This window comes from Onychostoma macrolepis, chromosome 01 (assembly GCF_012432095.1).
Source record: "Onychostoma macrolepis isolate SWU-2019 chromosome 01, ASM1243209v1, whole genome shotgun sequence".
In the NCBI taxonomy this organism is placed as follows: domain Eukaryota; kingdom Metazoa; phylum Chordata; class Actinopteri; order Cypriniformes; family Cyprinidae; genus Onychostoma; species Onychostoma macrolepis.
This window is the reverse complement of record NC_081155.1, coordinates 3,924,802-3,950,978: the sequence shown is the minus strand read 5'-3', so window position 1 is coordinate 3,950,978 and position 26,177 is coordinate 3,924,802. Positions and strand designations below refer to the sequence as shown.

Below are 26,177 nucleotides of genomic sequence, written 5' to 3'. Positions count from 1 at the left end.
GATTTTTCAAAAGACAATATTTTTTAATGAAAAGAACACAAGGAAACATGGCACACTGAGGATAAGACAAACAAAACCGGACGTTGGAGAGAAGGACACACAGGGCTTAAGAACACTGGGGAAAACTAGATAATTAATGAAACACAGCTGGGGACTAATGAACTAATGATGGAGACAGGAACAGGAAAACCCAAATAAGGACATAGAGGGAGAAACTAGGGCAAGGAAGTCACATGGGGAGCGAAACAAAACACGAGACATGAAACAAGTCTGACAACGGTCTTCTGTCCGTGACCTCTCAAATAACACTGACATAAAACTGACATTTCAGTCAGCTCAAATTATAAATCATTATTATACTGTTATGAATTATTATAATGTGAAGTATTACTGGACGACAATGTAAGTAGGTATGAACGTCTTTACTAGGTGCTTAACACATGTTCAACTACACAGATACTTCTGGTACACGCACATAGCGTATTGCGTAACACAACATATTACGTATCACAACATCCCCCCTGTTTAACATAAGCGTGTAAGCATCTCAGACAACCATGACAACAATCTATATTCCATAAACAGTAAGACATTCCAGGTATTTTTATTTTATTTTTTTTTACAGTGGAATGCACATAATAACAGTAATGAACATTAATAAACTGGTTGCGTGCAGAAATAGGCATTTAGTCCATATTTGGAATTCTTACTGTTAAACTTTTCATTCAGCTTTACACTGTAAAACCCGACAAGTTAGGGTAACTCAAACCATTTGAGTAAACTAATTTCCCTTGGCTTAAACCATGTAAGTTTTAAAACTTGCAGTTAAGTAATTAAGTGATTAATTAAGTGCTGATTGAGCATTAGTGATGAACACCTGCTGTTAACAAACAGAATCACTGAGGAAAAGAGAAACACAAGAACAACTACTGACTTTAGACACATGCTTAGATGAAATCAACTGAAATAAAATACATTAAATCTCAAAATCTGATTAAACAACCCCACAAACAGCATCACCAGCTCCACTTATTAATAACCAGACTGACTTTATTTCTGTCAGACATCTACAGAAGATCTTATTGAGAATTAACTAAGGTTTAGATGTTGATTTATTGTTTCAATTGAAGTAACCATGTTAGAGATCAGTGTCTGCTTTAGTTGGGCTCTTGACCCTTGACTTCTGTGTTAGTTGTTTTTTTCGCTCTGGTTTTTGTAATCATATGTTCTTGGAATATATTTGTTACAACTCAAAAGCCCAGAGGAAATGATCGGTAGTTGGTTGTAGTATATTTATAATGATAGTCATCTGTAAGTGAACTGATCTCACTGAGAGTGAACATATACTCATTGTGTGTCTAATCTCTGGTTAAATGAATGTTGTATTAATTATAGTAAAAGTGATTCTAAGAGCTAGTGGTTTTGTGACAGTTAGTTAACAAAGGACTTTCTAAACAGTTTGTCCACAAAAAGTTTTAATCTATGGCAGCAGCTAGACTCACACAGACATCAAGAATCAGCTTATGAACCTCAACAACGGTGACCATTAAAAAAAAAAAAAAAAATTCATGCAGCAATGCATGCTGTAAAACTCATGGATGAGTTTTGTAATATGCTAGTACCCAGCATGCATTGCAGAATTATTATTATTATTATTATTAATGGTCACCATTGTTGAGGTTCATAAGATGATTCTTGATTTCTGTGTGAGTCTAACTGCTGCCATAGATTAAAACGTTTTGTGGACAAACTATTTAGAAAGTCCTTTCTGTTAACTAACTGTCACAGAACCAGTGGCTCTTAGAATAGCTTTTGCTATAATCAATACAACATCCATTTAATCAGAGATTAGACTCTCAATGAGATCAGTTTATTAACAGTTGACTGCCATTATAAATATATAACAACCAACTACTGATCACTTCCTCTGGGCTTTTGAGTTGTAACAAATATGTTCGAAAAACACATGGTTACAACAACCAGAGAAAAGAAAAAAAAACTAACACAGAAGTCAAGGGTCAAGAGCCCAAGTAAAGCAGACACTGATCTCTAACATGGTTACTTCAAATGAAACAATACATCAACATCAAATCCTTAGTTAATTTTCAATAAGATCTTCTGTAGATGTCTGACAGAAATAAAGTCAGTCTGGTTATTAATAAGTGGAGCTGGTGATGCTGTTTGTGGGGTTGTTTAATCAGATTTTGAGAGATTTAAAGTATTTTATTTCAGTTGATTTCATCTAAGGTTATGGCTGAAGTCAGTTGTTCTTGTGTTTCTCTTTTCTTCAGTGATTCTGTTTGTTAACAGCAGGTGTTCATCACTAATGCTCAATCAGCACTTAATTAATCACTTAATTACTTAACTGCAATGTATATCTTATTTTAGTAAACTCAACTAAAATAAGTTCAGAGTACTCAGAACTGTTAGTTTTATGAAACTTAAATGTTTTATGGCAATCAGTTGCCTCAAACGGTTTGAGTTAACCCAACTTGGGTTTTTAAGTCAATCGGTTTACTCAAACGGTTTGAGTTACCGTGACTTGTCGGGCATATATCTTATTTAGTGATCTCAACTGAAATAAGTTCAGAGTACTCATAACTGTTAGTTTTATGAAACTTAAATGTTTTATGGCAATCAGTTGCCTCAAATGATTTGAGTTAACCTAACTTGTTAGGTTTTTAAGGCAGTCGGTTTACTCAAACGGTTTGAGTTACCCTAACTTGTTGGGTTTTACAGTGTACACATAGTCCTTGTATTGCACTGGCTTAATTATGATTCGTCCAGACCTTGTGCGTGTTGGTACTGCTGTCTCTTTGCCAGTATTATCTGTTTTTGTTTCAAGAGGTTGAGTGGTTTTGCTTTCGACTATATCCTTGTGGCTTTCCTCAACCACATCTCTCTTAGGTGTTTCGGCAAATTGCACTTTCTTCTGGATGTTCTGTGTTTGTGTTGCATACATCTCACGAAGATGGCTCCTGGTACATCTGATTGTGTTTCCATTTGGTGTTTGAACCAAGTAGCTTTTTGGCTCCCTGCACTTTTCCACAATAGTCCCTGGGTGCCATGTTCTCCTCTCCTTGTCCAGCACTCTTACACATTGTCCACGGAACAGTGGAGGTAAGTCTCTACCACTACATTGATCATGATGCGTTTTCATTATTGTTGTCCTTTTTTCCAGGTGTTGTCTGTGTTCCAGTTTCCCTGGATCTGCATGACTTGGTAGGAGTGTGGTAATAGGTCTGCCAAGGAGCAGCTCTGCAGGGGATGGTAGATCACTGTCAATAGGCGTTGCTCGCACTTGCAACAAGGCTACTTGTATGTCTCCTTTGTGTTGTATTGTTTTTTTGATGATGGATTTAATGTGTCTCACGTGTCTTTCAATAAATCCATTACTTTTTGGGTAGTGCGGTGAACTTGTGGTGTGTTTTATTCCCCAATCAGCTATGAATTTTTTGAAGGGTTGTCCAGTGTACTGTGGTCCATTATCTGTCATTATTTCATCTGGTTGACCAAATAAAGACATGTAACTTTGCATTTTTCGTGCAACTGCATGGCTGCTTACTGGAGTGGGCATTTCATCAACCAAAGGATATTTGGAATACCGGTCCACAGTAAGTAGGTACTGATGTCCATGAATCTCGAACAGATCAGATGCCAGGTACTGCCACGGCTTTGTGGGTGTTTTGTGTAGAATGAGTGGTTCTTTTGGATGTGCGTCTTGGTGCTCTGCACAGGTACTGCAAGACTTGCACATTTTTTCAATGTCTGTGTTTATATTTGTCCAATACACACTCTCTCGAGCCAATCGGAGTGTTTTTTCGATACCTTGGTGGCCTGCATGTAGCTGAATCAGAATGTCGGTGGTCATAGATTCTGGAATAAGCACTTGTCTGCCTTTGAATACAACTCCTGCTTCTATGGCGAGTTAATCTCTGAAAGGCCAATAGCTGCGGAGGTCTTTTGGCAGGTTTTGTATCTTATCTGGCCATCCCTGATGGATGATTTCTTTTAATGCACCGAGCTTGAGGTCCTTTGCAGTCTCAGTTCTGAGAGCCTCCTGCTTGTTCAGAGAAAATTTACAATTGCACAGTATGATGCTCAGGGTCTTCAAATTCTGTATCCAGTCCATCAATGCGTTCATCAAGTTCAATGTCTTCATTGTTTTCGGGTTTGGCAGGCGGCTGAGGGTGTCTGCAAGAATCATTTGGTTTCCAGGGCGATACATGATGCTGTAGTTGTATCCCTGTGTCTTGATCAGCATTCATTGCAGCCTGGGAGGAGCAGCATGTAGAGGCTTTGTGCATATGGTAACGAGAGGTTTGTGGTCAGTTACCACAATGAATGATTTTCCATACAAGTATGTGTGATATCGCTGCATACCATATACAATAGCAAGCATTTCTCTTTCAATGTTGCTGTACCTTGATTGACACTCAGTTAGTGTTTTTGAACCGAAAGCAATGGGCCTGTTGTCTTGCACCAGTGCTACACCGATGCCTCTCTGTGATGCATCTACTTCCAATGTGAGGGTGGTTGCAGGGTTGTAGTATTTTAAGCAAGCATCAACAGTCACTGTTGTCTTTAGGTCTTCAAAGCACTTCTGATAATCGCTGTCCCAAATCCACTGTGAGTCGCTTTTCAGCAGTCCTCTCAGATTGTGGGCTTTTTCTGCAAACTTCGGAATGTAGGGTGACAGATAGTTCATCATGCCCATAAATCGATGGAGATCATCCTTGCTTTGTGGCGTTGGCATTTTCTGTATGTCTTGGACTTTGGCTGGGTCTGGTCTGATGCCTTTGTCTGTGTACAGATTGCCAAAGAAAGATATGCTCTGCTGCTTGATGATACACTTGTCGCTGTTAAACACCAGTCCAGTTTCTGCAGCTCTTTCCATTAGACTTATCAGGTTCTTGTCATGATCCTCCTCGTCTACTCCACATACTGCAACGTCATCTGCTATGCTGATTACACCATGAAGACCTTCAAGAATTTGGTCCATTTTGGCTTGAAAAAGGTCCTGGGACACACTGAGACCAAATGGTAATCGTCTCCAGCAGTATCTGCCAAAAGGAGTGCGGAACGTGGTTAGGATTTGTGATTCCTCATCAAGATGTATTGACCAGTATGCAGCTTTTGCGTCTAGCTTGCTGAAGACTTTCGCATTTGCAAATTTTGGGTTTAGTTCTTCCAAGGTCGGAATCTTGTGAGGGCACCTCTTCAGGCTTGCATTTAGTTTCTGTGGGTCTAAACAGATCCGAAGCAACCCGTCTTTCTTTGTGCTGAAGGCGAGGCTGGAACACCAGTCTGTGTGCTCTTCTACTTTTCGCAGGACTCCTTGATTAACAAGTTTGTTCAACTCATTTTGAAGTTTGTCTTTGATGTGGATACTACATTTACGTGGGGGGTCAATGAATGGATTGGCACTTTCCTTTAGGATGAGCTTTGCTGTGCCTTTGAAACTGCCTATTTTATCGAATTGGTCTGGGTATTTCTCTTTCAGTTCTTTGATGCTTTTTATGTGTTGTCGGGCTCTCTCTTTTGTTTGTCTTCCCTCCATCACATTGTTTTCTTTTTCCGCCATCACATCAACATTTACTGTCACAAGACTGAGGAGCTCGCATGTAGGTAGTCCAACCACAGCTGGTCCAGGTACATCAACGACATAAAACTTTGCATCTATCCATCTGGATTCTTTGTACTGGCATGGCATGCTGATAGTTCCAAAGCAGGGAATTACATCACCAGTGTACGATGTTAGTTTTACATTAGATGCTGGCTTTAGATGTTCCATGCTTTGGGTTGATGTACCATACATCTGCTTGAATGTACGCAGTGGAAGTGTGTTTCCAGATGCCCTAGTATCTATTTTCAGGCGAAGCGTGTATCCATGTCTTGCAGGCACGGTGGTTTAACATTCAGAGTTGTATATGCCTCATCCCTGGGTGGTTTCACATGGATGCTGTGCATGCACTTTGCACTGATAGTGATGGAGTAAAAGTGTTTTTGGTATGCATACTCGTCATCATCTTTGATGCCATCTACAACATCAATGCTGGGATCATTTTTGTGTTTGTAGTCTTTCCTTGGGTTTGTGTGGCTTTGGTATCTGTTGCGTGTTCGTGACTTGCTCCTTCTGTGCTGGTTGGATAGCTGTCTTTGTCGTCTGCTCTTTTTACAACACTTTGCCCAGTGGCCTCTGTTACCACACCTAGAGCATGTATCATTGTCACTGTCTTGGCTTATGGTTCGAGTCACAGTTTTGACATGTTCATCCTCTTGTTATGGTATGGACCTTTTCCGTGTTTGATTTGCCAAGCTGTTGTATTTGTTCGTTTCCAGCTGCTAAGGCTTCATACTTTCTCCCCTCTGCTAGTACGTCAGCAATGGGATGGCCTTTGGGCTTGCTGTAGAGGTCATTTCTGAGAGCATCAAAAGGTGTACTGGCAATGATAAGCTCAACGAGACGTTCATTAAGCTCATCGTCAGTAAATTGGCATTTTAGTGCTAAAGTTCTGGCTCTAGTCACAAAATCATCAATGCTCTCATTTGGTTTCTGCCTGTATTGAATGAAATGGAGTCTGTGAATTCTAAAGTTCACATTCAATTTTAGTTGTCCTTCAAAAAATGTCCACAAGGTGTCAGGCTTTTTCTTATCTGCATCACTGTGTCCACTTGCATTGAGTCGTTTCAATCCTTCATCTCCAATTCCTCTACAAATTTTCCTAGCTTGTTTTTCTGCATCTGTTATCTCTTCATCCTCCAGGTAGATTCATTTTTTGTCTGAATAAAGACATTGCTTCACTCAGATCGGGGTCAGACCAGTTCATCATCGGTAAATGTGATGCCATTTTGTTGCGTTTATCTTGTACTCACTTTAAAAGCAGTCGTTTACTTCAGGTGTTTTTTTTTTTTGTTGTTGTAACTTTACTCTGGACCTTTTAGCAGTTATCACGCAGACAATGTGCTTCTTCCCGCTCCCGCATTGGTGTACAAGAGATCGCGTCGTGGAGTGGACTCGCGCGTTCACAGCAGCCACAGGTTGTAATTATTAGACTCGCGGTATAATACATTTCCGCTTCACTGGTCACGAACACTCATGCGGTGTTTACCGCTGCCACCATGAAGTATTACTGGACGACAATGTAAGTAGGTATGAACGTCTTTACTAGGTGCTTAACACATGTTCAACTACACAGATACTTCCGGTACACGCACATAGCGTATTGCGTAACACAACATATTACGTATCACAACAATAATGCAGTGAAGCAGTTTGAACACTGAATCATGAATCTGCGTAAAATAGATTTTTTTTCCTCATAGTGCACCTTTAAATAATACTTTAATAAATATAACATAATTACTATAGTAAGTTATAAAGAATCATACACACTTCTGTTCACCACTAAATCAACATCATGACTCCATTTCTGATTGTCTCCACATGTGTATTTCCCATCATCCTCTCTGCTGAGGTTCCTGATGAACACTGTGAAGAATCTGCTGTTTTCATCGTCATACAGAGCGAATCTCCCGTTATAATACCAGCGGTGCTGAAGCTCAGTACTGATTCCTGTCGTACAGTCTCTGTTTCTGCAGAAATACTTTCCTTTAAACTGATCATAAGACTTTCTCTGGTTTGAGTTCATGCACTTGAACATTACACTCCCTCCAGAGCATCCAACCACTCTGAAACAAACCTGACCTGCCAAACACAAGTTCATCTGCTCTGAGTTATTATATAATCAATCTGGACCATGTAATATAAAATATTATTTGACCACATTCACCAGTAAAGAACTGACCTGAGATCAGACAGAGAGTGATGATGAAGATGATGATGGCGGCCCTCATTCCTGATTAGCTTCAGTCTCACAGATATTCTGAGAAAATCCAGATCAGATCACAATCCAGGGAAAGCAAGAGCTGACAAAATACACTTAATGCAATGTATGAATGTCAATTATCATTATAAGTACACACATCCTCCTCTCACATTTCTGCTTCCTCTTTCTCTAAACAGCTCCACCCATGAACAGGGCATTAAGTGTGAAATTATGTGTGAAAGACTCTGCAAACATGCAGATAAACATACTATATAAGCATATAATGCACAAGGCTGAGGGCACATCAGTATATTAACAAGCACTGACAGTATACATACATAGTGACTGTGTTAATGGCTTTAAGGGGTTTAAAGGCATTTATTGTAGCTTCATTCCAGTCAGCAAACACATGTGGGGTCCAGATGGGTGGCTCCTGGGCTATTTAACTGGGGCCCAGCTAGTGTTGTCCTCGGTTTCCATGAGGGCCCCACATGGGTCAGCCCAGATGAAACAATGAAATGAACACTGCTCAGTATGCATACTACAGAGTGCTAAAAATAAGACTGAAGCAGCACTGCAGTTCATTTGATAATTAAGTGATTAATCTAAAACTCACCAGACTGACTTTATTTCGGTCAGACTTCTACAAAAGTGTTTGAGAATTATAGAGGTTCAGATGTTGGTTTTAGTGAAAAGTATATTTGTTACCAGAGGCGTCATGCCCATTCAAGGGGAGGGGGCACGTGCCCCCTCAGATTTTTGAACCAAGTGGATTTTGAATGCAGCTTCCAAAAGAGAAAAAATAGCCGATTAATATTTTCTATATTTAATACAATCATACCAGCGTGATTAAATCGTTCAGCACATCATATCATTAGCTGCTAAATTCAAATCTGCATTCGCTGGCTGGCGCTGAGACAGATACAGACGCGTTTTTACAGCACTGTGCATTATAACCAATCACACGCGATTCTGTTGAGCTTATGAATGCAATGACCAATCAGAGGCGTTCAGATGAGTCATCGCTAAAATGTTGGCGTTTTCTTCACTCGCTCGCTGACTGAATACCTCTTTCTGACTGAATAGCTGTTTTTTCTATCTCAATTTCCAAGATTTTCTCTATGCTAGAATGTATTTCTGACCAAAACAGATTTAAGACTGGACAAGACCAGAAAACATGTTACATTAACTTTCAATGTTAAATTCACATTAAATATAAAGTCAGTCGTATAAAAAATGTTACGGCATGACACCCATAAACAGACAGGTTTTTATGCATAGTTAATAGATTACATTATTAGGTTTCTTTGATCATAATCTATAAAGGTGAGAATCAAGATATTTCATGATATAGTTAATGCGTTTGGGAATGTTTAGAATATAAAGGAAAAAATAAATGAAACATAAGTGCTGTTGCCTGCTGTGTGTCAGATGACGACATCCCCCAACTCGTGCCCCCTCAAAAATAATGAGTGCATGACGCCCCTATTTGTTACCATTATGGAGAATAGCGTTTGTTTTAGTTGGGTGGTTGGCCCTTAAATTGTTAACATCAGCTTTTCTCTGGTTGATTTTTAATTGTTTTTGTCATGACAATACAAGCAAGAAAAACTGTGGTAAAGATATAATCATCAGGTAGCAATCTGATTCTAGAGACTGATATCTGATGGTATAGATAATGTAATAATAATTTCACATTAATAACTAGGGATGTTCCCGAAGCCGCATACCTTATTCGGAAAGGCATGGCTACGATGCAAATCAGCACAAGGAGGTTATCGCCCGCAACACTGAAAAAAAGATTTGTTGGATTTACTCAATTGAATTATGGACATTGGTTCCACACATTTAGTTTGAGTTCACAGTGTCCTACACATTTATGTGGTTTCATTATAATACTTTTGTGTTAATCAGATGTATTTTCAAAAAGTAATGTGTACATAGTCTTTTTAAGTTATCCTAACATAATTCTGTTATGTTAGCTTAACATTATTATTTTATTTTAGATGCTTCGATTATGTTAAGTCAGTGCAATTAAATTAAGTTAGCTTAACATAATTTTGATAACGTACAAATTTTAATGGTTTGTTGTTTCATTTCATTTTCAATAACACAAAAACCTTCTGTAAAGCCTTTATTTAATCATTTGAACAATGCGTCATTTAAAGGACATGTCTAAACAACATTTTGCTTTCAAAAACTTAGCATGAATAACTTTTTGTAAAATACAGGCATATATTATTGAAGTGCATGGTTTATGGTTGCTGTACATACTGGATGAAGTCAGTTCGTGTTTGTTGGTGAGAGAAACAGAAGTCAGATGCGTGTGTCTGGTTTCTGCTCCACACCAGTAAACTCCAGCATCTCTCAGCCTCACATTACTGATGTTCACTGTAAAAACTCCTGCTGCACTCTCAGAAAACTCAAAGCGCTGCTTCTCTGATGAACTGATGTTCTGACAGATCTTCTTCTTGTTCTCTTTGCAGATGTGTTTGATGATCTTGTGTTTCTCAGGGTAATTACAGGTCAGTTTCACACTTTCACCAATAATAGCAACTGATTTACTTGATTCACGAAAATGATCAACTACAAAAAAAAAAAAATCAGACATTTCAAATCTTATTTTCTCATTTTAACTGCTAGAAACTGTCCAAAAACAGGCTCCTCACAGAAGCTCTTTACCTTGACTGACTGTCAGTTTGATCTCAGTGAACAGATCATCATCAGCAGTATTCACTCCACATCTGTACGTCGCTTCATCAGCTGCAGTTAAATCACTGATAAAAACCTTCAACAGTCCTTTACTGGTATCATCATACATGTGCACTTTATCATGACGGACCCATCGCTTCTGTTCATCAACAGGGATCTTCTGTGATGAATCTTTCTGGATGAATTTCTTGTTTTCTTTGAATTCTTGTGGAAATTTACACGTGATGAAGACTGATTTACTGATGTAGGCCTGAACCTGGACAGAAGTTATTTGACCTGCAAGACAAGATTTGATTTATTACATCATTAACAGCCAGGAGGGATTTACATTTCTTATTTAGAGCTGTAAGGTTTTTATTTTTTATTTTCATTAAATAGAAACTAAACTCACTATAAACATTCAGCTCAATCTCTTTAATGAAGGTGATGTGAGTAATTGATGTTTCTGAAGGTGGTTTATCTGATCCGTCTCTCTCCACTCCACATAAATAAACTCCACCATCCTCTGCAGAAATGTCTCTGATGGTCACAGTAAAATGATCTTTCTGTCTGTCAGTCAGGATGAACTTCTCCTCAGATGATTGTGATGATTGAGAGCTGTTCAGCACATGCACAGGATCCACGTTCACTCTGTAGAAGACTTTGGTGTGTGTTTTAAACTTATGATCATATTTACAGTGGAAAGTGATCGTTTGACCAATATATGCAGATCGGATAACAGACGTCCCACAAGAAGAAGAGTCTGAAAATGATTTAAACAAAAGCATTGTGACCTGCACTGATATCTTAAAATATTATTAGTATTATTAAAGGTGTACTGGGAGCTTTGGTCTCTGTCACCATCTCTGTTTGACACATAATATTTCATATTTCTTGCAGAGTATGTATGCATTTATTTGTGGGTTGTGCTTGTCTTTAGTTTGCCTATGATCAAAACGTGTCATCCTACATCAAGACATATTGATAGAAAATGTTTGTCCTATCGGCATATATCCATAAAAATGTAATTTGAACAAGTAAATAAAGTTTAGTAGACAGGTCTTCTTTTTATTTACAGACGAGACGTGACCTCAAAAATATCTCTGAACAAGGCTGGCATTTCAATCAGCTCAAATTATAAATCATTATTATACTGTTGTGAATTATTATAATGCAGTGGGACAGTATAAACACTGATTTATGAATTTAATCAATGACTGATTTTTCTCTAGTGCACCTTTATATATTAGTATAATACAAATATAATAATTACTGTAGTAAGCTATGAAGTATCATACGCACTGTTGTTCACCACTAATGTAACATCATGTTTCCATTTCTGTTTGTCTCCACATGTGTATTTCCCTTCATCCTCTCTGCTGAGGTTCCTGATGAACACTGTGAAGAATCTGCTGTTTTCATCATCATAGAGATTGAATCTCTCGTTATTAACCCAGCGGCGCTGAAGCTCAGTACTGATTCCTATCGTACAGTCTCTGTTTCTGCAGAAATACTTTACTTTATGCTGATCATTAGACTTGTACGTGCACTTGAACATTAAACTCCCTCCAGTGCAGCCAATCACACTGAAACAAATTCCCCGACCTGCCAAACACAAGTTTATTTGATCTGGGTTATTTAATATTTTATATATTGGCCATGTCATCATTATAAATGAGAACTGGTTCTCAACAGACTTACCTGGTTAAATAAAGGTCAATAAATAATATTTATAATCAGGGTAATATAATATAACATAACTGACCTGGCATCAGGCAGAGAGTGATGAAGATGATGACGGCGACCCTCATTCCAGACTGACTCTCACATATATTTAGAGAAATACAGATCAGATCACAATCCAGGGAAAGCAAGAACTAATAAAAGTTCTTTCGTCATTAGTATCCAAATGTCTCTCTCAAATTTCTGCTTCCTTATTTGAACTGTAACTGTTCCACCCAGCTGCACCACTAACAGGACAGTAAGTGTGGTGATATGTGTGAAAGACATGCAGAGAAACATGCTGTTTAAACACAAGGCAGATGACACATCGGTACATTTAAGAAGACCTATTCTGCTTTTGTACATTTTCAACCTTATTCAGTGTGCAATGTTATTTAGAGAGTAAAGTCACTCCAAAGGGAATTATTCTCTATATCGTTTCAGCCTCGATCATAGTCTTGAGGTGTCTTCTGGAAATGAACAAGTCACCATATTCACCATTTGAATAATTCCTGCCCAAGTCATATGCAAAATATAGGGACAGGGCCTGGTTGAGTTGAGTCAATAGAGGGCTTGTCCAAATGTTCACTCTTGCAGTCTTTGCTCTTAAGCACTTGTCGACTTGCATGACGTATTTCCTGTATTTGACCCATGTGGGTGTGAAGGCCACAAGTGTGTATAGAACTTTTCAACTTATGAAATGTGTGTGTGTTGTAAAAATGCAAGTGTTTTCAGAGCTTTAGTTTCATTTTCAATACTTGCATTTTAAAATAAACTTCTAAATGTCTGTTCAGTAGTCTCTATAACAGATGACATGATTTAATAATTGTGTTACTTCTAATTAAGTGATAAAAATAAGTTGTAAATTATGTACAAAATAAACATACTCATCTTTGCACAATTAAAATGTGCAACAAGTTGGGTTACTACCAAATTCTACGTAATATCTATTCATATTTAACTTACGCTGGAAAGTTGTCTGCCACTGTGAGACATTGACAGTTACAAACAGCTACACTTTTATATTATATTATATTATATTAAAGAATTGAACTTTGAATTGATATTTTAAAATGATTTCTTAAACAGAATTACTTTGTAAGTAACAGCACTGTAAAACATATTTTCTCAGGTTAAGCTAAAATGTGCATCATTTAGTTACATCAAGAGTCAAATCAAATATAAGTAGCACATTGACACCCTGTCCACACAGAGACGTTTTTAGCTGTATACACATACATTTTGTATATATATATAACAAAAAAAAAATAGAGGGTACATTGCTCTCCAGAGGGTTATGAGAGATAGTGTAGATTTAGTGTACATTAAGGGCACTGCTCTTTGGTGTTTTTAAAACCTGGGACATTCTTGAGACTAATTGGAGTTGTGGTAAGGGGCGTGACATTTCCCCAGATACGCTCAAAGCACTTGACCAATCACAATACACTGGTCCAGCCAATCAATCAGAGGATTATATGCGCTTTTCAGAAGAAGGGGCTTCACAGAGGTAGGAACAGAGTGATCCCAAATGGCACACTTTATGTGCACTTGCATTCTTGCAGACTAACAATGGCCACCGCGTGCATGTGTCCGGCATTACCTCACAGTGTGGACTCAGAGGAAGATTGTGAGAGTTTAGGGTGCGATTTGGGACAGGGCCTTTCTGACTGACTGAGAAGAGAGGTGGCACAACAATGAGTGTGTTTACATGCACCCTCATAATGCAATTCTAATTAGATTTTGACAATATTGCGATTAAACTTTACCTCATGTAAACGCAATAATTCAATCAAAATAATGTGATTGAGCTCATAATCAAAATAACAATAATCACATTCAACTATGTGGTCCATGCCTATTTTAATCACAATAAACAGGAATTTAAATGTCTTAATAGCATTATTACAGCTTTGGCCAAAGTGTGCATGTGCTCAGATGTACATGGATGTCGTGTACTCTTTACACAACTTCATAAATTAACTCTATGACTTTATTCTTTACACAGTCCAGGTTCTACTGGGATGCTATAGGGTGATAAGCACCCTCAAATGAAAGCAAGAACATCCTCAGTTAAGGCTGTAAAAGTAGGATATTAGCAAAACAGATTTGGGAAATGCTCCGGTACATATTTATGTGATGGAAATGATAACTATAACTAACTAAAAATAACCATACTTCTAAGTGAATAATCAGAATAGTGAAGATTGCATGTAAACTGGAGTGAATAGGATTGCTTATGTCATGTAAACATCTTACTGCGATTAAATCCTTACTCTAATCATTGGAAATAATCACATTATTGATGTACATGTGAACACAGTCACTGTCAAATATGGGGGTCAAGAGCCCAACTAAAGCAAACATTGACCACCGTGATGGTGACCCAGTGGTAAAACATGATTCAGTGGTTCTGTGTTAACATCAGGTGTCTTCAATAATTCAGTTTTGGGGGCCTGGAAACACAAGCTTTTGAACAAGATGCCTGTATCATCTCCATGTAAACAACAAAAACATGAATTTGTGAAAAAGGTGATGTCATGTGCATTCATATTATGTTTTTGTGCAGTGTTTCTTGATCGCCAACTACTGGCCTGACATGCATAACATAGTATCATTAGCATAGTGTTTTTTGTCCAATGAAACCAATATTTTTGTTTAAATTTTACTTAATTTTTTTGTGCTATTTCACTCATTTTCAATGGTTAATTTGTATTCATCGCATTTGATTAATTCAAATTAATTTTTATGTTGAATTTAATTAATAATATTGCTTGTAATCTGTTGACAATTTTATTAAGTAAATATAGTGTATCACTCAATTTTATTGAGTAAATATAGTGGATCACTTTTTACAGTGTATGTACATCTCGGAGATGTCTATTTGATGTCTGCATTTACATCTGAAAGACGTATTTTTTAGGGTGTTTGTTCATCTGCAATACGTCTGTCACAGTGAGGCTCTGTGACTAGAGACTGTTATAATGAAAAGGACTCTTACTTTGACACGGGACTGTGAACATACATGCATACATGCATACTCTCTGTTTTGCACAAATTAAACACCAGTTAACACAGATATGTTGGTCATTGATCGTGTGTTATGTAATGTTGTTCCTGTTCTTATGTAATTTCTTTCTAAGTTTGACATTTAATGATTCATAACTTTTATGTTGATTTATGTATTGTGGGTTGAGCAATGTTAAGCAGTAATAATTAATTGAGTTTGTTTTGTTCCAAATTTTTGTAGTTTTTGTCATTATAACAATTTACCTCTTTGTTATTGTTAAAGTAAATTTATTTGTTTTCTTAAATTTTTCTTTATTACCTTTAATTACCAAATGGTTTAGTCCAAGTAGGAGGGGCTTTGTCTTTTTAAGATGGCCTCTCAGATTTGTTAAGGAACTCGTAGAGTGAGTGGGGAGTTGATTTTGGAGTCACTGTCTTTTGGGTCAATTCGTTTGACATAAAAACAAACTGATCAAACAACCATTTGGCTATGTTTTTGAATTTTCATTGTAAATATATTTGGCGCACTAGAAGGAAACCTTCATTTTTGCACTCCTGGGAATAAACACTCTGAATTTTTTTGACTCCATTGTCACGTCACCTTATTTGTACACCTCCATCCGCCGGTGCATTTGGAACAGTGGTGTTTATGCTCTTTAGAACTTCCTTGGGCCCCTTTTTTACGCAGTTGACACACCACTGGCTCCCTTACAACGTCTATAGGACGTTTCCTTTTAGATGTCAAATAGACGTCTATTAGATGTCTTTAAGATGTTCATGATTTCGAATGTATGTAAAACTGACATCTTACTGACGTTTGTCAGACGTTTGTAGACAGCAGATGCTTTCCAGATCAAGAGCTCTTTAACACACATCTTGCAGACGTACATGTGCTATGTGGGGGACGCCTCGCAGATACGGGGTAAATAATGTTTTACATTTTGATTAAAAGATAGTGTAGCGTTTGGACCGATCAGACACACAACTATTTGTTATATTTAACAAATAATCTCTTATGCCCCCTCAACCAACCAAAGGGCCAACTATGAGGGTCTGTGGACCCTTCCCCTGAAATGCATCTAACACCTAAGAAAGGCAGAACAGGCCTCTGGTTCCATGGCAACCCATCAGATAACACTAGTTTTATTGCTCAAAAGAATGCAGGCAGAGCAACTCTCACTACCTTTTTCCTATAGGAAAGACATTATGCCATAAAAATGGACTCTTCTCCAATTAATTCATAGAAAAACCTTTCTTTGAATGAACACCTATCTTCAGGTCATTGTGTACATTATTACTGTTCTTGTGCATTGTATATTATGCATGCTTACGATAGATCACTAGTTAGGATCACCTCACTTATACCATGTTTGGTCTCTATCAATTCGTCTTTGGATGATCTAATTGAGAGTGAATATTACATGTTGATACCTATGCAACATATTAGTGTCCTAAGAATGTTTAGTAGTTTGTGCATTAACCCAGGCGAATTACCTATGCAAATTACCATGTTCAGAGACAAAGAGTCGTAAAACTTTCCCTCCAAAAGTTCAAGACACCATTGGCTCTTTGACACCCCAGAGGTGTGACCTCTATAGCAGATAAAGCTCTCACATCAGTGACACCCCTCCAGTCTGCAGATCTTTTAGATTCTCACACTGTAAAAAATAAAAAGTTGAGTTAACTTAAAAAAATGAAGCAACCAGCTGCAAAGCTTTTTTGAGTTTACTGAACTTCAGGCCTACACTGTTAAAAAAAAAAAGAAAGTTGAGCCAACTTAAATTTTTAAGGCAACAAACTTAAAATGCCTTAAAATGTCAAGTTATGTGGACTTAAATTGTGAAGTTGTCTTAACTGACAATAAAGTTGAATAGACTAAAGTGCAATGAACAATATCACTTTAAAAATTTAAAATGACAAGTTCACTGTAAAACCCGACTAGTCACGTTAACTCAAACCGTTTGGGTAAACCAATTCCCTTTGGCTTAAACCATGTAAGTTTTAAAACTTGCAGTTAAGTAATTAAGTGATTAATTAAGTGCTGATTGAGCATTAGTGATGAACACCTGCTGTTAACAAACACAATCACTGACAGAAAGAGAAACACAACAACTGACTTTAGACACATGCTTAGATGAAATCAACTGAAATAAAATACATTAAATCTCTCAAGATCTGATTAAACAACCCCACAAACAGCATCACCAGCTCCAATTATTAATAACCAGACTGACTTTATTTCTGTCAGACATCTACAGAAGATCTTATTGAGAATTAACTAAGGTTTAGATGTTGATTTATCGTTTCATTTGAAGTAACCATGTTAGAGATCAGTGTCTGCTTTAGTTGGGCTCTTGACCCTTGACTTCTGTGTTAGTTGTTAGTTCTGTTTTAGCTGTTTTTTTTTTCCCTGGCTGTTATAACCATGTGTTCTTCCAACATATTAGTTACAAATCAAAAGCCTAGAGAAAATAATCAGTAGTTGGTTGTTATTTGTTTATAATGACAATCATTTGTTAGTGAACTGATCTCATCTTAGCGTTAACATGGATGTATTGTGTGTCTAATCTCTGACTCAATGGATGTTGTATTGATTATAGTAAAAGTGATTCTAAGAGCCACTGGTTCTGCGACAGTCAGTTGATATAAAGGACTTTCCAAGCAGTTTGTACACAAAAAAAGTTTTAATCTATGGGAGCAATTAGAGTCACACAGACATCAAGAATCAGCTTGTGAACCTCAACAATGGTGACTATTACATTTTTTTTTTTTTAATCATGCTGCAATGCATGCTGGGATCCATGGATGAGTTTTGTACTATTCTAGTACCCAGCATGCATTGCAGCATGATTTAAAATGTTAAAAAAAATGTAATAGTCACCATTGTTGAGGTACAATAATTTGGTATTCCTCTTGTACCATTGTCCTCTTTTATGCTAAGAAGTAAGTCACCTGGCAGTTCTCTCCCAAGTGGTTCCACTACTGCCAGCATTAAGTCTGAGTATGATTCAGTGGGCTATATAACACTTTTAATTGTCAGGAAATTACTGGTCTTTAAAATATTTGGTTCAATATACTCACCTGTTGATCAAAAATAGCCTTAAATCTGTACTTTTTTTTTTTTTTGTAACTTTCAGGGGGGTGTACTCATTTTTGCAACACAACATTTTATCACTTTGATAAGAAATTCTTATTTTGCTGAATAATTTGGACATTCTTCTTTGGTAATTGATCAAGCAGGTTTGTTGGAACATTATATCTCCAAAGTACCCTAACATGTCATCTAAGTAAAGAGTAATTGTTGAATTTGTTAAGTATTAGAGGGGGTGTACTCATTTATGCTGTGCACTGTATATATATATATACACGTTAAAATATTTATTTAAAGCTTCTTTATTTTAAGATTCTTCAGCATTATCATTATAGGCTGTATATTAACTTATTGGGAGAAAACCGGTAGTTCGATGTGAAATCAGACACTGAGCACAACCATACAGCCAAAATGGCATGATCATAACAGCCCGCGAATATTCGACTGTGAGATTGGTAGGCGAATCAGGCTCCTCGAATCGAAGCATCGAATCGACTATTCGGGGACACCCCTAGTCAAAAATGGAAAAATTAATTTGGCCTGTACAATATAATAGTGAAATAGTTTTGATGCACTGTGGGAATTTTATGTGCATAGTTGGGAAAGGCCTAGAAATTGATTGAGGTACACCCTGTGATCTAGAGATTAGCAGGGTCTTTTACAGTCTATATATGGATGCCACATCCTTTCACTTCTGCTTTCAGAGAAAATCACCCACAACCTCTCGCAACCATTCTCTGTTGACACACTTTGATGGTTTAGTGCATCGCAGGAGCATTTTTGATTGTGTTTGCATGTCATGTCGTCTCCTTCATATCGATTCATGTAAAATATTTAAAACATACATAAACATTTCTCTCCTCTTTGATGACGATGATATGAGTTGTATGGTCATCATAAAACTCTTGTTCACCTTATTTTGCAACATGGAAGTATGTTATTTTCTGTGAATGTGCAAGACTTCAGATTCATTAGCTAGAAATGACTAGAAGAATAACAAAATCGTGTAAATGGTAAAACTGTTTGTGCTGCAAATGATTGGGTTTATGATTCTTATAATAAGATAAAACTATTTGCAAAATAAAGCAGTGTAATGGACTGTTTTTGTACATGTAAAATAACTGGAAGCGAATGACACCTGGAAGTCTCAAACACAAAGTACAAATGGCCATGTCACTGTTAGATGGATAGAGCAGTGTAATTTGCTGCTCTCTGCTGTAATTCAGCACTCACTACAACAGTAATCTGTACAAACAGTCCCTCCCAACATGCACATTATATCCTGGAGTGGACAGATTGTTCTGTGTACATAATGACAAGTCACTCCTGAAATGATGACTAGCAGCTTAACCAGAGGTGTAAAGTCCAGGGGTCAGAAAGTAAAAGTCCTGCCATATTTTTGTTCCACCCATGAACTCAGCAGCTGTTTTCAGCACAGGAGGAACCAAGTCATTCCTTTCAAGTCACAAGCAAGTCTTAGGTCTGTTTTTTTTTTTTTTTTTTTTGCATATAGACCTATTTTAAAAGTTTTTGTTTTACTAAAACAGCTGTTATTAAATCTGACCTACAGCAAATATTATTATTAATGTTCTTTAGTGCATAGGCTATTTAAGCAATAAATGTTCATATATTTACTCTGCAACGTTTTTATTTATACTTATATAGGCTATATGCACAAATTAAATTTCTGGTTTTGTTGCTCAATTCTTTAAAAAGAACAAGGAATCACTGCACTATATTAGGTCTGATTTTAGATTGTTAGTAGTCAGGCCTATTATAGTCTTTAATAAATAATAAAAAAAATATTAATCACAGAGAAGGTCTCATTTACTCATTAAAAGTGCTCATGATTGCACAGATTTACAGCTCTGAGTGATTTACTATTTGATAGTTATGCAGGTCTATATGGGTATAATGATTGAGTATTAATAACTGAATCTAAATTCATCCCCTCCACAGATTAGAACCTCATTGTGTGTGCATGGTGTGGATACATAAATAATTGTATTTTTAATATCTGATGTCACGGACACTTACAGTTTTTAAAGGTTCCTATCTTATAGTAAATACTGTAAGAGAATCAATATAGGCTCACATATTTTATTAAGATATAAACAAGGAAACATTGAGCTTGCCATGAAAACATTTTATTAGCACTTTATGACCTACAAGTTTGTGACGCATTAAGCAACGTAGGCTATAACTCATCTCTTTAAACAACAATTTAAAAAACACATTTACTAATTGATTCTAACTAGAATTGCTGTTGTTAGCACTTGATATGTCTGTAGTACAGCCAAACAGCGTAGATCATTCATAAAAACGTATATAAAAGAATGTGCATGCGCAAACGTCTACACCAATAAGCTCTGCTGTATTATAAACCAATGAAATTGAAGGTGGGCGGAGCGACACATGTCGCCCCACCTTAATGTGTCGCCCCACCCCATTTTGGGATTTGACTTGAGAGGAATGACTTGGCCTCCTCTGGTGAAATCAGCTGCTGAGTTCATGGGTGGAATAAACATATGGCAGGACGTTTACTCTTTGGCCCCTGGACTTTACACCTCTGCGTATGACGCATGGAAAGTGCTGCTCTTCCTGGTGATTAAAGGGTCATAAATGAGTTTTGGTCATTCAAAAATTCTGCTTTTACTCTGCGTCCGTGAAGTGGAGCAGGACAACGTCCCACCAGTCCTTGTTTAAGAGACTCATCCACAGACGACTGGTTTTGATCACAGAAAGGGGCACTTTTACTGCTTTATAAAGTAAACGGCACTGCACAATAGTTAATGTGCTGGTCGTTGCCTATGTAGGACCCAAAGTAGATAAGTGTGCTTTGTAAAACATTATGCAACAACAGTGAGAAACTCTGTATAGTGTGTTCAGATTTGTCGATCAGAATGAATTTACTAACATTTAGGATAAATAAAGTATTAAGCATTAATCCAAATAAACATGATGACTCTCAGTCCATTTTACATTTACACTGTTGTTTTGGACCCTGTTTCGTCCATTCCGAGCTGCTTTATTCATTTAACCTGCTTCACTGGATTGACTTATATTACCACATAAAACCAAAGAAGGTTCATCTAGTAGACCCCTTTTTTAATCTGCCTCGTAAATATTTTAGTGGGTTGTTGCCTTATCCTCTGAACTGTGTGATTTCCAGATAGATGGTATTTTTATTATAAATTCCTGATGTATTTATCTGAAGGCAGGTTATCGCCTCACATTAGACTGTTATTAGTGAGGCTTATAAAGATAAAGACAAGACTAAATTACTATTAATCACTCAGAAACATGTTCACTGACTAATTCAAAAACAAAACAAAAATCATTCATGAAGTACATTCATGAAATGTACTCGTTTTTGTAGGCAAGCAGTTCCTTTAAATAAAGCGAAATATGTTAGATGTGGAATTGGGGACTGTTAGTATTGCGATATCAGTGAATGATCTGATAACGAGAAACTAATTGAGAACAGAATGCTTAAATGACCATTACAACCCAATTAACTCTATATATAACTCTATTATAACTCTATTATAAAAATATTATATGACTGGCATGAGAATGTTATAAGTCCAAAGTCTTTATTGTCTTTCTTGGTAACACTTTATTTCGATAGTCAACTTTAGATATTCTACTAACAGTAAGTAACTTTGCGACTACATGTCGACTAGCAGTCATTAGAGTATTAGTAGACTGTCTGTTTAATATCTTCTAACACTTTATTTTGATGGGTCCACAACATACTACATACTGACTATCAGAAACTTTGCAAGTACATGTCAACTTATTCTACTAACCCTAAACCTACCCTACTGAGAGTTAGTAGACATGTAGTTGCATATTAATGAGAATTAGTTGACATGTCGTTACAAAGTTACTTATAGTTAGTAGAATGTCTAAAGTGGACTATCGAAATAAAGTGTAACCTCTTTCTTTTATTGATATTGCCCCTAAAGGAATTTACTCAATGTTTATTCGGAAAGGTTTCGTTTTACAGATTTTACTAACATTTAGGATAAACAAAGTACTTATTACATTAATCCAAATAAACATGATGACTCTCAGTCCATTTTACATTTACAGTGTTGTTGTTTTGGAACCTGTTTCACTTAAATATTATTGTATTGAAATATTGATAATAGGTACATTTTTAAGTACAGTAGTCTCTCAAAATGAACACTTTAAGTTATTAAAATCATTCATTTGAATAAATAAAAAACTTTAAAGTTTAACATCCTAAAAATATTATACATTCATGTGAAACAAACAAAAACTTTTTATTGCTCTTCATTAAAAATAAAAAATAATTTTATTACAAAAACAATAAAACTGAAATCGCTGCATAATCATGTTCATTGCAAAAACAGTTAGATTTACTGCTTCAGAATGTTACTCACAGCCTTTCATGCACATCATCTTATGTACAACAGTGTTATATTTCACAACATTATCTCTCCACTTCTTATTGCTGATGGTTTTTGTGTGATCTCTGTGTTTATATTTCATTTTCAAAATCATCGGCCTTTAACAGGCTAAAAAAATCATTATGTTGTCAACACACCCATAACAAAAACAGTATCAGCAGACAGAATGTGAGGTGCATCTTGACAACCACTTAGCCAACTGAAACAGCTTTCATTTCCAGTAATACCTGTCTCTAATGCAGTAATAGCTGTTCATTTCCAGTAAGAGCCAATGCCTCCATCAGGACACTCAGAGAAGAACACAGTGCAGCAGATGATCAGATTCGCCAGTCATTCTGACACACCCTCATCATTTAAAGCCCTGATAACATGCTGCAGTGGGACAAACCTCTGAATCCATAAACTCTCTACACAGTTCTACTTGAGAAGAAGAGAAGATGTTTGGATCTGAAGGCACAAAAGATGATGAGAAAACCCTTCATGATGAAAAATAAATGTATGAACGAAGTGAAGATGCTTTCAATTGATACATTTTTAAAATATATATTTAAAAAAAAAGAAAAATAGAGAAATATCAGGATGCAAAGTCAATGTCATTTTCATAATTTTTTTTTTTTTTTTTTTACTGGATGTTACTTTTGTTGTGTACAATGATTTTTCTTTTTAAGCTGAAACAACTCAATATATCTCTAACGGGTATAAACTTTCATACTTTATCTGCAGTGAAAAGACGCAAAATCGCTGAAAAACAGAAAAACTCTTTACACATTGCAAAGGATGTCATGAAGGCAAGTGAAGCAAAGGGAAGCAGAAAATCTACCTTATGTGAAATTATAGGAAACGTTGTTCATGTCTTGTGTGAAGCTGTTATCAGGACTGTCAGCATTACCACATGAATCTATTGATTAGTATAGTACTATTTTACTATCTTAAACTTGCAGTTTACACTATGATCTAATCAAAACTACAGCACAAATAATGTTCAAATCATGCATTCACTATAGCACATGATTTGCATATTGTTATTTGATGTGCGCTCTTGCTGCAGAGTAAAAGGTCACAAACTTTATAACCTAAATGTTTGCATGTGATAGAGAGCTATAGTCAATTAAATTTATTCACATAGCACATTTTACAGTACCAAATTCCAAAGCACTTTTACAACCTCCTGTAAACATGTGGTGACTATAAATTATGATCCATCTTTTCAAACATGCTTCCCAGCCAGGTGTAACGCGCTTTTTATACTGTAGTACTGTACTGTATAATATTGTTATGGGGCTGACGAGACGAGAGACATGTGGATCCATGTGCGAGCTTTTATTGAGCAGAGACGTGGTCATAAGTGGCAAACAAGCAGGGTCGAACAGTGGCAAACAAATATAACAAGGGCGAGACAGAGAGTAAACAAAGACAAGCGTGGGTCGATGATCGGCAAACAGTATCAAAAGGGGTTAGACAAGAGAGGTAATCCAAATCGTAAGCAAGAGTCCAGGCAGGGGAAAACACAATCCGAAACAGGCAAGACAAGGCAAGACTAGGGAAACTAACAAGGCTCTGTAGGGCAGCGATAATGCATACAATACTCGGCCCTGACAGAGCAGGAGCCCACCAGGGCGGAGCAGAAGACCACCAGGGCAGAGCTGATAGGGCAGGAGCCCACTAGGGCGGAATAGACGGAGCTGGAGCCCACCAGGGCGGAGCAGACGGAGCAGCAGCCCACCAGAGCCAGACAGCAGACCACCACGGCGGCGCAGATAGAGCAGGAGCCCACCAGGGCGGAGCAGAAGACCACCAGAGCCAGATAGTGGACCACCACAGTGGAGCAGACGGAACAGGTGGAGCAGAAGACCACCAGAGTGGAGCAGACGGACCCGAAGACCACCAGAGCGGAGCAGACGGACCCGGAGCCCACCACGACGGATCAGGAACCCACAGCAGAGCCTGGGACCTAGGGAGAATGGAGACATAAAAAGGAGAGAGAACATGCACGGACCCAAGGACCGAGGCAGGGAACACAGGAAGTTCATAATTAGTCTCCATAGCTGTGACAGGACAGAACAAGAGTTCATTGACGGCCTCCATAGCCATGACATGACAGGGCAAAAATTCAGTGACGGTCTCCTTAGCCGTGAAAGGACAGGGCAAGAGTTCAGTCTCGCCCTCCTTAGCAGTGACATGACAGGGCAAAAGTTCAGTGACGGCCTCCTTAGGCAAGAGTTCAGTGTCGGCCTCCTTAGCTGTGACATGACAGGGCAAAATTTCGTAGACGGCTTTCATGGCCATGACAGGGCAGGACAAGGATTCATAGACTGATACTACTGACACCTCTGGAGGTTCTACAGCAGTACCGTCAGGAAACAGGGAGAACTCATCCACGTCTCCTCCAACCGCTACATGACAGGCTGTAAATGTATTGTTGGGTGCCACCACCTTGCAGGAAACTGAAGCAAGCACCGCTGCTTCAAAAGGTTCTGCAGCATGCGCCACCACCTCTGGAGAGACTATGCCTCTTGTAATGTTTTAAATGATCACACAATTAAAGCAACCAACGTAATATTAACACCAAAATGTCAAGGGTCAAGAGCCCAACAAAAGGAAACACTGGTCTCTTTGATGGTGATTTCAAACAAAACAATAAAGCATCTGAACCTCTGTTAATTCTCAATAAGAGCTTCTCTAGAAGTCTGACAGAAATAAAGTCAATCTGGTCAATCTGATGCTGTTTAATCAGATCTTGAGAGATTTAATGTCTTCTTTTTTTTCAGTTGATTTCATCTTCAGCTGTGGCTGAAGTCAGTTGTAGTTCTTGTGTTTCTCTTTCCTTCGGTGATTCTTCTTGATAACAGCAGGTGTTCATCATTAATGATCAATCATCACATAATTATCTCCTTAACTCCAGCACTGCTTCAATTCTACTTGAACACTCTGTAGTGTGGAAACACATGAACACTGGAACAATTTAGACCAAATCATTTTTTTGAGTGTATTCCTTTCAAGTCACAAATGAGTCTCGAGTCAAATCCCAAGTCCTCAAAGAGTTAAAGTTAATGAGATAATTAAGTGTCTAATTAAATGATGATTGTGCATTAGCGATGAACACCTGCTGTTATTGAGAATTACGGAGGATCAGATGTTGATGTTTTATTGGTTAAAATGATGCCACCATCATGGAGATCAGTGTTTGCTTTAGTTGGGCTCTTGACCCTTGACTCCTGTGTTAGATCTCTCTGTAGCAATGCATGTGCTGTTGTAAAGCGGAGAGATCAGTGCTGTGCAGTGAGCAACTGTTAGTTGTTTTCATATGATGAGGTAATCATCAGGTGCTTACCTGTTTGCATCCAATATACTGTGTGTGTATATATATATATATATATATATATACATACACATACATAC

At 37.4% G+C, this 26,177-nt stretch overlaps 2 protein-coding genes and 1 long non-coding RNA gene across 7 annotated transcripts in view; 1 reads left to right on the top strand and 2 right to left on the bottom strand.

The window, feature by feature from the left end:
• LOC131547548 (polymeric immunoglobulin receptor-like) overlaps window positions 1–7,948 on the bottom strand; it is a 33,938-nt gene extending 25,990 nt beyond the window's left edge. For 3 of the 4 annotated variants that reach the window (XM_058788208.1, XM_058788224.1, XM_058788231.1), the window contains exons 1-2: window positions 7,809–7,941; window positions 7,397–7,708 (exon numbers count right to left, since the gene is read on the bottom strand). In XM_058788208.1, coding sequence (XP_058644191.1) covers window positions 7,397–7,708; window positions 7,809–7,857 — 361 coding nt within the window. In that variant the 5' untranslated portion in view covers window positions 7,858–7,941. Of the gene's footprint in view, window positions 1–7,396; window positions 7,728–7,808 lie in introns of all 4 variants that reach the window. The other variant, XM_058788217.1, reaches the window with a different exon arrangement.
• Window positions 1–26,177, top strand: part of LOC131547811 (uncharacterized) — a 181,390-nt gene that overhangs the window by 136,173 nt on the left and 19,040 nt on the right. The gene's annotated exons all lie outside the window — the stretch shown is intronic.
• On the bottom strand, window positions 7,859–12,462 carry LOC131547674 (polymeric immunoglobulin receptor-like). 2 transcript variants are annotated; one of them, XM_058788278.1, is made up of 7 exons: window positions 12,286–12,462; window positions 11,823–12,125; window positions 10,933–11,283; window positions 10,512–10,817; window positions 10,104–10,415; window positions 9,560–9,619; window positions 7,859–7,886 (listed from the first exon to the last, which is right to left on the bottom strand). In XM_058788278.1, the coding sequence occupies exons 1-6, from the start codon at window positions 12,329–12,331 to the stop codon at window positions 9,591–9,593; spliced, it is 1,347 nt and encodes a 448-aa protein (XP_058644261.1). In that variant the 5' UTR covers window positions 12,332–12,462; the 3' UTR covers window positions 7,859–7,886; window positions 9,560–9,590. The 2 variants fall into 2 exon arrangements, with proteins under 2 accessions (XP_058644261.1, XP_058644260.1); XM_058788277.1 differs by lacking the exons at window positions 7,859–7,886; window positions 9,560–9,619 and having other exon boundaries at window positions 9,961–10,415.

Excerpts from the sequence above, each read along its gene's own strand:
- LOC131547674 (XM_058788277.1), bottom strand. The coding sequence starts at position 12,331 with ATGAGGGTCGCCGTCATCATCTTCATCACTCTCTGCCTGATGCCAG. Across the intron at positions 11,284-11,822 it reads TACATTAGTGGTGAACAACA|ACTCTTCTTCTTGTGGGACG; the intron begins GTGCGTATGATA and ends AATCATTTTCAG. Across the intron at positions 10,818-10,932 it reads GATTGAGCTGAATGTTTATA|GTCAAATAACTTCTGTCCAG; the intron begins GTGAGTTTAGTT and ends CTTGTCTTGCAG.